The sequence below is a fragment of the Chiloscyllium plagiosum genome, unplaced genomic scaffold (assembly GCF_037043375.1).
Source record: "Chiloscyllium plagiosum isolate Xiang-an unplaced genomic scaffold, Cpla_swu_hap1 HiC_scaffold_1, whole genome shotgun sequence".
Classification (NCBI taxonomy): Eukaryota; Metazoa; Chordata; class Chondrichthyes; order Orectolobiformes; family Hemiscylliidae; genus Chiloscyllium; species Chiloscyllium plagiosum.
This window is the reverse complement of record NW_028270139.1, coordinates 142,379,896-142,392,039: the sequence shown is the minus strand read 5'-3', so window position 1 is coordinate 142,392,039 and position 12,144 is coordinate 142,379,896. Positions and strand designations below refer to the sequence as shown.

Genomic DNA, 12,144 nt, shown 5'->3' with positions numbered 1-12,144 from the left:
AGAGGTAACGTCAAACACTGACTACACTTCTCTTACACAGCTGCTACCTGATCTACTGAGTATTTCTACTACCTGCTTTTATTCAAGATTTCCAGCACAGCAGTATTTTGCTTCTGTATCACTCAATGACTGTAAATTTTTGGCAGTACAGCCTTGCTGGGCCAAAGAGCCTCTTCTGTACTGTATGATTCTATGAGTTGCACAATTGATAGCAAAGATGGATAATGAAGTTATCATTTGATACCATAAACATAATCAGACAACACCATATTCTAGGATATAAACAGAAATTGCTGGAGAAACTTAACCAATCTGACAGCATCCATGGAGAGAAAGCAGAGTCAGCATCTTGAATGCAGTGTCCCTTCTTTACAGTGTTGACTGCTTTTTCTTCAAAGATGCTGCCAGGACTGCTGAGTCACCCCAGAAATGTCTGTTTTTGTTTCAAGTTTCCAGCATCCACAGTCCTTTGTTTTAAGATATCACCATATTCAGGCCTTTGCTAAGACGACAGCCAACGCTGACAGGTTTTCTGTGGCTGGTTTGACAAATTTTGTTCAAGCAAATTTTTAAAAATCACTGTGTAATATTTTTAAAAATTGTGACTTACTCCAATGCAGGCCTTAGATCTCTTACTCGGAGTGCTTCCAAGATTCGATTAAGTTCTACAAAAGGCTCCTTTTGGTTTCCTTCTATACACAAGCCAGCTTCCTATTGGACAAATGGGTACAACATTTATATTAGAAGCAAAGTGACAAATCATTCTGGACAAGAGACAACTAAATCACTTATTGCCCAAAAGGGAAGGTAGTGGTGCAGTGTTCATGTCATTAGCAACCCAGAACCTGAGGCTAACACTCTGGGGACAAGGGTTCAATCCCATGTTGGCAGATGAAACGGTAATTCAATAAAATACCTGGAATAAACAGCTACTGTAATGGAAACCCTGTAATCAGTGTTGATAGTCAGAAAAGCCTATCTAGTTCACTAATGTCTAGTAGGGAAGGAAATCTACCATCCATACCTGGCCTGGTCTACATGCAAGTCCATACGCACAGCTGACTCTTAAACTGCCCTCTGGGTAATTCAGATGGGCAATTAATGCTGATCTAGCCAGTGAGACCCTTATGCAATGAACAAAAAAAAGCATCTCAAAATATAATTAATTCCAATCAAAACACACTACAACGTGAGCTGATTTAAGTGGTTCTGTGACCCCACAGCTACCTGGACTACACCTCCTGTAAAAACACAATCTCTTACTCCCAATTCCTCTACCTCTGCCATATCTGCTCCCAGGAGGGGCAATTTCATTCCAGGACATCCCGGATGGCCTCCTACTCCAAAGACCACAATTTCAACCTCCCACATAATCAACAATACCCTCCAGTGCATCTCCTCCACTTCTCGCACCTACGCCCTTAAACTCCACCCATCCAATCGCAACAAAGATAGAATCCCCCGGTCCTCACCTTCCACTGCACTAATCTCTGGATACAGTGCATTATCCTCCACTATATCTGCCACCTACAATCAGACCCCACCTGCAGAGATGTATTTCACTCCCTACCCTTATCTGTAGAGAGACCACTTCCTCCGTGACTCCCTCGTTAGGCCCACTTCCCCTTCACCTTCCCTTGCCGCTGCAAGAGGTGTAAAACCTGTGCCCACACCTCCCCCCCTCACCTTCATCCATAGCCCGAAAGGATCTTTTCACATCTAGAGATTTTCCTGCACATCCACCCCACCTCAACTACTGTGTCTGTTGATCTCAACGTGGTCATCTCCACATCGGGGAGACAGGAAGCCAACTCACTGAGCATTTCAGGGAGCGTTTCAGGAAGCATCTCAGGGACAGCACTCACCAAACAACCCCCACTGCCCTGTAGCCAACCACTTCAACTTCCCTTGGACATGCAAGCCCTGGGCCTCCTTCACTGCCAAATCCAAGCCACCCGACAACTGGAGGAAGAACGCCTCATCTTCTTCCTTGGGACCCTTCAACCATATTGCATCAACATCAACTTCACTCGTTTCAAAATCTCCCCTCCCCCACTTCTTCTCAGATCCAACCCTCCAACTCAGCACCGCCCTCTTGACCTGTCCATCTTCCTCCCCACCATCCACCTATCACAATTATCTCCAACTGCATCCACTTATTGCATTCCCAGCTACCTTCCCCCCAGCCCCACCCTCCTATTTATCTCTCAGCCTCCTTGTCCCCTCCTACATTCCTGATGAAGGGCTTATGCACAAAACATCGACTCTCCTGCTCCTCAGATGCTGCCTGATCTGCTGTGCTTTTGCAGAGTCACACTTTTTGACTCAGTTAGTCAGGTCAAACATAGTGGTGAGATTTACTATGCCAAATGCCGTCATTATAAATGGATTGGAATATAAGAATAAGGAAATAAGAAGTCATCAATTTGAGATAGAGAAGAGGAGAATTTTTTCTGAGGGCTGCGAGTCTTTGAAACTATTCCTCAAAAGGTGGTAGAAAAACTCTTAAAATCTTAACATTGTGGTGGATAGATTCTTGGTAAGCAAAGGGAGTGAAAGGTCAACAGGTTGGGTGGGAATATATCAAATGTGATCTTATTACATGGTATGACAGGCCTGAGGGGGCAAACGAGATTAATACTGCTCCTAAATCATATATCTGGCATACCCCCATTCAACCATTACCATCAAGCCAGGGGATCAACCTTGGTTCAATGGACAGTGCAGGTGGACATGCCAGCAGCAGCATCAGGCATATCTGAAAATGAGGTGTTCAATCTGGTGAAGCCACTAAACAGAATTACTTGCGTGCCAAACACCATAAGTAGCAAGTGATAGACGGAGCCCAGTGATCACACAACCAATGGATCAGCTCTAAGCTCTGCAGTCCTACCACATCCTACGCAGACACGGAGAATGTGTGCAAACTCCTCCCAGAGTCACTTGAGGCTGGAATTGAACCGGGGTCACTGGCGCTGTGAGGCAACAGTACTAACCACTGAGCCAGTGTGCCCCTCTATTGGAGGTCAGTCTTCTCAACTCCAGGACATCTTTGCAGAAGTTCCTCATGGTGGCATCCTAGGTTCAATCATCTTCAGCTGGACTCATCGTATAAATACAGTGGTTATAAGAGCAGGTCAAAGGCTAGAAATGCTGCGAGTAACACACCTCCAAATTCCCCAAAAGCTGTCCATCATCTATAAGGCTTAAGTCAATATGGACTTTCTACAAGATGCACTGAAGAAATTTACGAAAGATTTTTAGACAGTATCTGCAAAACTTATGATCTCTTCCATCTTGATGGACGTGGGCTGCTGATAAATGGAATGGCCATCCAAGCCACTCACCTTCTGATTTGGAAATATAATCATCTTTCCTTCATTGTCACTGGATCAAAATCCTGGAATCACCTCTTTCAGGGCTTTGTGGGGCTACCTACTCACATGGACTGCAATTTATCAAGGATGCAGCTCACCACCTCTTTCCCGAAAGCAACTCGGAAAGGGCAATAAGTGCTGGCCAGCCAGCAACACACACGTCCCATAAGTGAATAAAGAAAAAAGTTTCAAGCTTAACCACTTTCTTCAAAAGCATAAAACTGAAATTCCTCTACTTTTTTTTCATAACCAACCTGCCATATATGAATCAATTTTCTGTTCTTCTCTGTATCAATTCTAATCAAAGTGCATTTTTTTCAGGCTGTGACAATTATATGCTATTCTTCAGTGCTAAACATAAGCATACATTTTATTGTGGTGGTTTAGGGTGAGAGGGGAAAGATATAAAAGAAACCTAAGGGGCAATTTTTTCACGCAGAGGATGGTACGTGTATGGAATGAGCTGTCCGAGGAAGTGGTGGAGGCTAGTACAATTGCAACATTTAAAAGGTATTTGGATGGGTATATGAATAGGAAGGGATATGGGCCGGGTGTTGGCAGGTGGGACTAGATTAGGTTGGGATATCTGTTCGGCATGGACGGTTTGGACCAAAGGGTCTGTTTCCATGCTGCACATCTCTATGACTCTATGATTCTATTGCACTTCCCACCGTATTGCTCACAATGACCCTGAAGTAGTTCCAGATGTTTAAGCCTGTTATTTACAGACAGCCAGTGGGAGCACTGCATTTTTAAAATTGTCTCCTCAAAGGCCAAAACACTAAAGCGCACATCTCCTACTGTGGTGCAGTACATACAGAATGTAATGACAGCAGGCACTGCAACAGCAACTACATGTTGCAAATTATGAAGTTATTGAGATACCCTAACAGTACAAGAAATGCTAAGTAATGTGAATATGCTTGATACAATTTTTTTACTAACAGAGGAAAGAGTTATAGAAAGATTGAAAGACAGTGGCAGCAAACAAGTACAGGGTAGATTCTGGGGGGGGGAAGAAAATAGGAGAATTTAAGGGGTGGCGGAAGAAAATGGTTGATGGCTTGTGCTAGCAGCAGTAATGAGGAGTGGAGACAGATGGGCACACCTCATGGATCGGCAAACATTTATTACAAGTTGTGGAAGAAGAGCTTACTCAGGATAGGGGGACCATGTCAACGAGGGGGAAAAAGTAGAAGGATGTTAAAACAGCACAACTGCTGAGCATGAGGATAAATATCATGAAAAAATAATGTAGAAAAGAGAACACTTTGGAAAGGCATGGAGTAGGTAATAAAACAGAAAATTTTCAAAATAGTTTTGTCAAACAACAAGAGCAGCTACAGACAAGACAGGAGTGGAAGGATACGGAAAAAATATGGCCAATGATAAAATAATTTCCCTCACTCCCTGATAAGGTTTTAAAATCTATAGGGTTTCCAATTATAACAGCTTCATTTTATCAAGGTGGCATATGTGGTTTTACTAAAAATATCTACTTAGATGGCTCTTGCAAGGGTTCACATGGCACAATGGGAGCATTCTAACATCTAGGCCAGAAGATCCAGCTGTAACACTCTCCTTCACTGAATGAGTATCAAAACATGTCGAAAAAGGTTAATTAAGGTAAGTATTTAGATGTATTTACACCATAAAGTTTTTGTGACAGATGGCCATCATGGAAGCTGAACCTACATTTTGATTTTGTTTTATGTTAAAGTGCTCCCAATGGGCTAGTGTATTTTTGGTTTGACTGGTTATATTTGTTTTCTCTTTGCAAGAGAGTACGCTTAGATATACGCGTGCAACATATATAAAAGACATGGGGTGAGGGTGGTGGGGGAATTGTTTAGAGTAAAGATGCAAGTTCTGTAGCAAGCAATAAATAGTTTTCACATAAGAATGTAGTTGCTGTAACATGGCATAAGCAAAAAGAATGATGCAAAAGTGAAGAGACAAAGTGAAAGGGTGACACAAATACATGTAGTGAAGCATAAAGATCATGTGATAAATGCATTCCATCCTGAAATTTTCTTATCAATTTCAGACAAGCAATTTAGAAAAGATTGAGGAATTGCCAACACTATAGAATACAAACTACTGCAGACCACATCACTTTACCTGACAGAGTTCTTCTGCCACATCCAGCATTCCTTGTCGGAAGAAGTGTTCCACCATCACCTCGCTAAGGAGACGTTGGCTATCAGTTTGCCAGCATCCATCAATTGCCACCCCATTGATGTCTGCATCAAAATTCTTTAAAGTGCAAATGGGAATGTTAACATTTAATAGTAATGAAGGAATAAGAAGTAAACCTATTTATTTAGTTGCACAAATATTAATAGTCATTTGCAGCAGGGGCAAAAATAAAGCATGATAACACAACAGCAAAAAAAATGAAACTACAGACACTCATTCCTATGTCATTACATCTTTGAATAATAATTTGTATGCATTTTGTACCTTTAATTATTGAAAAACAAAGTACTTCACAGAAGCATTATCAAACAAAATATCACAGAACCACTTGAAATATTCAGGCAAATGACTAAAAATCTGGTTAAAGGAGGTTTTAGGTATTATGGAGGAGGAATAAGAGGTAGAGGCATGAAGAGACTTAGGGAGGGAATTCCAGATCCAGAGCCCTGGTATCTGAAGACACTTGTCACAAAAGAGACTCAATCAAAATCTTTTGCTTCTATAGCCAATAATCAGAGGACAGCCATATCTTTGAGGGTAGTACTGCTAAAGGAGATGTCAGAGATAGGGGAAAAGACATTGCGGGAATACAAAACCAAAGATAAAAATGTTAAAACCAAGGCTGACCAGAAGCTAGTGACAGTCTGAGAGCACAAGGGACTGAATGAAGGGGACTTGGAGCAAGGACATACGCAGCACAGCTTCAGATGAAGGGTCACTGAACCTGAAATGTTAACTCTGCTTTCTGTCCACAGATGCTGCTAGACCTGCTGAGTTTCTCCAGCAATTTCTGTCTTTGTTTCAGATCTCCAGCATCGACAGTTCCACGTTTTTTTTTTGAATGATTTAGACGTTGGAGAACATTTCGTGAATGATTGCAAAACATATGTCATCAGGATCAGGGAATAGTCAAATAAGGAGATTTTAGGGAGAGGCAATGGCTCAGGGAGATTACAAAAAAAGGAAGGGGAGTGGTACAGTTCTGGATGAATCATTCAGAGACCTGGGTCAAGATGGTAGAATTTGCATTTAAAAATCTGGAATTAAAAGTCTAATGATGAATATGAAACTAATATTGATTATCATAAAAACCTAACTGGCTCACTAATGTCCTGTTGTGATCTGGTCTAAATATGCCAAGTAATATTGGACTTGAAATGTTAACTGTGTTTCTCTCTCCATATATTCTGCTATACATGTTGATATTTCTTCAGCATTCACCAATATGAAATTATGCACTTAGGTCTAGTTCATTTATATTAGGAAAGCTAAGGTTCCAGTATTGACCTTACGGAACTCCGCTATAAACATTCCTCTAGCCCGAAAAGTATCCATTAAATCATTTCTGTTTTCTGTTGCTCGGCCAATTTTGTATTTATGTTGCTACTATCTCGATCTCTTTTATTTCCTGAGTTATAACTTTGTTTCCAAGTGTTTTTACTCATTCACTCATGGAATGTGGGCATCACTTGCTAGGGCCATCATTTATTCTCCATTCACAACTGTCCTAGTGGTGGTGAGCGGCCTTCTTAATCTGCCGCGGTCCTTGGGCTGTTAAGCAATTCCAGGATTTTGACTCAGCAAATCACGAGTACTTCACGCCAAGGAAAACTCGAAGTGTAGTCACTATTGCAATGTACAAAACGCAGCTAATTTATGCACAGAAAAGTCCCAGAAACAGCAATGTGATAATGACTAGGCAATCTATTTTTGCAATGGTGATTCAGGGAACAATATTGTCCAGGACACCAAAGATATCTCCTTGAATCTAATATTGGATCTTTTACGTCTACCCAAATAGACAGCTAGGGCCTCAGTTCAACATCCCTTCCAAAAGATCTCACACCCCAGACAGCGCATCACTCCTTCAGCACTGGCCTGAAATGTCTGCCTTGATTTTTGTGCTCAGGTTCTGGTGCAGGACTTGCAATCTGAATTTCATGAATCAGAAAGGACAGCGTTACTAACTGAATTGCAGCTCATGAAAACGGAGATAAAACTAAAACAGACATACATTAACCAACTGCATTAGCAGCCTCCCTGTGCAAAATTCACAGGAAAGTGCAAACCAGATAAGAAATTCCTTTTGAGAATTGTGATGTGAACAATTACGATGGTAACATGGGGCAATGCATTCCTGCATCATCTGTCGCCTCAAGACATATTAAAACAGCCACACAATGAATGAGGCTAGATTTGTCAGATGGTGATAGTGCAATGTCCAATTCTGGGTTAAAATAGCCAAACAGGGTACATTGGTAAAGCAAGGTATTATGGAGACCACTACAAAAATGAAAATTGATTGTGGGGGAATAAATTAACCAAGTTACCTGATTCGTAGCAAAATTCTGTCCCATTCTTGGATAAAAGGAGCAGTATTTGGCATCTACTGTAAGTATAAAGAATGGGGAAACATGCCGAAATACCTAGAATAAATATAGCAGAAGACATCGACAAAATGGGGTATTTAGTGGTTATGTAATTGGGGAGGGGGTCATCACAAAGATTCATAGTTCTTCCAAAAAGTTAATTTACACATTCTAATTTTTTTTTACTTAAAAGTATTTTATGAACGAGAATTCTGTGGAATATAGTGTTGCAGGACCACTGACCACCAAGTGTTACACTACTACTCAGAATGAACCCCAGGTATGGAGAGATAACAGTACATTCCAGGTGGTGACAGATAATGACATCTCTAGAACAGAACAGCCAGCAATTCAGAATTTGTCAGGTAGGCTATTGGGAAATATTGTATTCACTTGTTCAGGAAAATGCAAATTAGCAGCAGTTTCTTAGTCTTCTGCTAATGAAAGAGCTGGACATCTTTGTAATGCAATATAGAACTATTATACCTCATAACAGGAGCAACATTAACCAGTCACTCAATTTAAGTGGCAAAATTATGTTTAGGACTATGTACCAAAAGGAAATTTGAATATGTTCCCATTTTACAGTACACAAAAGGTGATCTGAACAAATTGCCCAGGTTACTTAATATTGCTCGAGGGTCAGCAATTTGTACAAAAGATGACCAAAACTTGAACTATCAAACAAAAATCAAAGAACTGCAGATGCTGGAAATCTGAAACAAAAACAGAAATTGCTCAAGAAACTCAGCAGGTCTGGATAGCATCTGTGGAGAGATCTGCTCTGAAGAAGAGTCACTAGACTCAATGTTGAATTTGCTGTCTCACCACAGATGCTGCCAAACTGGTTTTCTCCAGCAATTCTTTTGTTTCCCCTTACTACTTGTCATTGCCCAATGACACAGATTGTAAGTGCAGATAGATGTCTGGTGAGTACAGAATTAAGACCACACTGAAATATCCCTTCTAACCCTGCCCTTCTCCTATCATTCACCAGCCTGCCAACAAGCTCATACAATTAGTTATGGAACACCAATCAGTCCATGTTATTTCATTTATCCAAAATAACCCTGGAATACCCACCTCCCTAGTGTTTTAAATTAAAAAATCATAAAATATATGAGAATTGATGGCGAGGTAAGCATTTGTTACCCACTCCTAATTTCTATTGTTAAGGTATGCATAGTGAAGCATTTAATTGACATTAGATAGATATCAAGCTGGAAAATGGCATTCTGGATAAAGTAGCAGAGAATGATCAGTGGTCCTGACTATATTTCAGCTTAGACTGTCTTGAAAAGAGGGAAAATTATCCTGAAAAAAATTACGTTCATTAGCCAATGACAAAGGCATTTGCCGAAAAATTGTACAAAAAACATAGTAACTTTTACAACCACAAAACAAAGCCAACAAACTGCTCCTTATTTATGTTGTAGCAAATTAAGATACAATAAAATTTGCATTATCTAGCACCACACAAACTAGAATCTCTGGTATCCCCCCAAGCATTAGAAGTCAAATTATTTTTGTTGAGGGCTCCTCTACATTTTCTTGAAAGATGCTTCCTGATTTTTGGCAACTACTTTATCAATCTCACTAGCTCATTTATTAGGTAATGCTGTCATGCTGGAACACCTTTTGTACCTGTATTGACGTATTGGTTACTTGAACTCTCACACAAGCAGAATTAGAATATCAATATCCTCAATATTTATCAATTCATCTAAAATTAAAACTGCAAAGAAAACATTAATTTCCAATACAATGTGGTATTTTGTACAGGATAACAAGTATAAATCAATAAAAGATTTTTCTCTCAAAATAACTGATGTACACCTCTACACAAAAAGCCACTGCTGTAAACACACCTTTACAGACTGGTGAGGTCACAGCTAATGCGCTTCCATAGCACTAGCACAAAGCTTGAGCATTTTAATTAGAGAGTTACACATTTAACAACTGACAGTATTCATTACAATACAACCCTCTATTTGTTCTTCAAAGTATAATAGGTCCTGAACGTATGCTGCCCTAAACTAGACATTACACATTCATGTGCAAGGAATTCATTCCCTGAGTGCCTTCAAACTGTCATGGACCCAGTGAACTGAGTATTCCTTTGATGAAAGGTTTAAAACTGTTTTCTCTCCCTCTTGCAGCCTCCTCTCTCTCTCTCTCTCTCTCTCTCTTCACCACCACCCTCCTGCCCCACTCTTGCAGAGTCTTCTATCATGCTTACCCTGAGCCTCCTGCAACCATCTGATCTGAGCATTTTGAGCACAGTCAGGCACCATTACTATATAAAATACCATACTGTCAGTCCTAAAAGATTGTAGAAGAACTGGTTGGAGGTAGGAGCATTTTTTCCTTCCACTATTAAAATGAAAAAAGCCGAAGCTGTAGAGGTTTTAAGCCTCTGCAAGTTGCTGAAGCATATTATCAAAGCATGACTTTATTTTATCTGTTACCATATACATCAATGGCTTAACCAGCATTTTGGATTTACTGGCACCACCTGAATGTGGTACATGCCAGATAATGCAAATATTACTGTCTAAATATTTTTGTTGTCTTAGGCAAGCCTACATTTAAAGAACATCTGCATAAAATTAAAACAGTAAAATAAACATAATTTTGTTTGCTGATTTGCTTATGTTAACAGATAGTCATCCAGAGCTGTATTGTTAATGAGTGTTACTGTATCCATTAATTGAATGATACCAACACACAAATTTAAATATTAATGGAGTACCCTAATTTATTTACATGGTATTTGCTTGCTATTTGAACAGCAGTGACTTGACAGATTTATATCCCATTAAAATAGTGGATAAAGGAATGTTACATATGTACATTCACATTGTCTGCAATCCTTAAAACATTTTAATTTGTATTTAGTCTACTGTATTTTGAAATAATGCAATGTCTAATGATACTCAATATTCTATTGAAATGTTAAATCTAAAACAACTTCTCAAATTATGTGGACAAACACTTAGAAGTGGCTTATAAAACCATGAGGTGCATGGATAGAGTAAGTAGGTTTATAAAACCATGAGGGCATGTATAGGGTAAATAGACAAGATATTTTCCCTGTGGTGGGGGAATCCTAAACTAGAGGGCATAGGTTTAAGGAGAGAGGGGGAAAGATTTAAGAGGAACCTACCTAAGGGGCAACTTTTTCATGCAGAGGGTGCTGCATATATGGAGTGAGCTACCAGAAGAAGAGGTGGAAGCTGGTACAATTGCAACATTTAAAAGCATCTGGATAGGTAATATGAATAGGAAGGGTTTAACAGGATATCGGCCTAGAGCTGGCAAATGGGACTAGATTAATTTAGGATATCTGGTCAGCATGGACAAGTTGGACCGATGGGTCTGTTTCTGTGGTGTACATCTCCAAGACTCCATGTAAAGGTGCAATAGTAAATACAGATTTAAATCATGTAATATTAAGGATTTTTTTCCTATATATTAACCTTTCAGTAGCGTTCAGGTTTGACATTCAAAAGAAAAGTTCCTGATTATAAACAAATCATAAATTTTGTTAATAAAAGCTTAGAGGTTTGTTAACCAAATATCGAGAATACAATAAAATATTTCAACACTCAATTGGCTGTTTGCATCCATAGCACACAAAAAAAGGCTTTCGCTGCTCGTTGGATGCTGCCTGAACTGCTGTGTTCTTCCAGCACCACTGATCCAGAATCTGGTTTCCAGCATCTGCAGTCATTGTTTTTACCTCAAATCTTGCTGGCATCAGGCATTTCAAACCATGCACAATTATTTGAACTTTTTCCCGCACTCTTCAACAGAAATGTAATTTGCATTGAAACTTGCTAGATCAGCACTTTTGGTGGCATCATGAGAGCAAAGTAAGGACCTGGGACATTAGTTGTAGTTGAAGGTATAGTTGAAAAAAAAATCCTATCAAAGCCTTTGAAGGCAGGGAAGAAGTAACATGGATGACAAAGATGTGGGATGGGTGGGGTGTCTGTCTGCATGGCAAAAGAGAAACTCCACAGGAGAAAAGTTCAGTGACATAAGAAACTTTACCTGATTTTTGGAGAGATTGGCATGTCATAAAGTCTAATATCGCCTACTGGGGTAATATTAAAATATATCAAATAAATCACACGCACAATTTTACTATTGGACTAACCTAACTCAAACCTATAAGAACAAAATTGTGGACAGTG

At 39.7% G+C, this 12,144-nt stretch overlaps 1 protein-coding gene across 2 annotated transcripts in view; it reads right to left on the bottom strand.

The window, feature by feature from the left end:
• LOC122556731 (E3 ubiquitin-protein ligase RMND5A) overlaps positions 1–12,144 on the bottom strand; it is a 54,115-nt gene that overhangs the window by 16,265 nt on the left and 25,706 nt on the right. The window contains exons 3-5 of one of the 2 annotated variants that reach the window (XM_043703863.2): positions 7,907–8,002; positions 5,499–5,633; positions 611–711 (exon numbers count right to left, since the gene is read on the bottom strand). In XM_043703863.2, coding sequence (XP_043559798.1) covers positions 611–711; positions 5,499–5,633; positions 7,907–8,002 — 332 coding nt within the window. The remainder of the gene's footprint in view (positions 1–610; positions 712–5,498; positions 5,634–7,906; positions 8,003–12,144) is intronic. The other variant, XM_043703942.2, reaches the window with a different exon arrangement.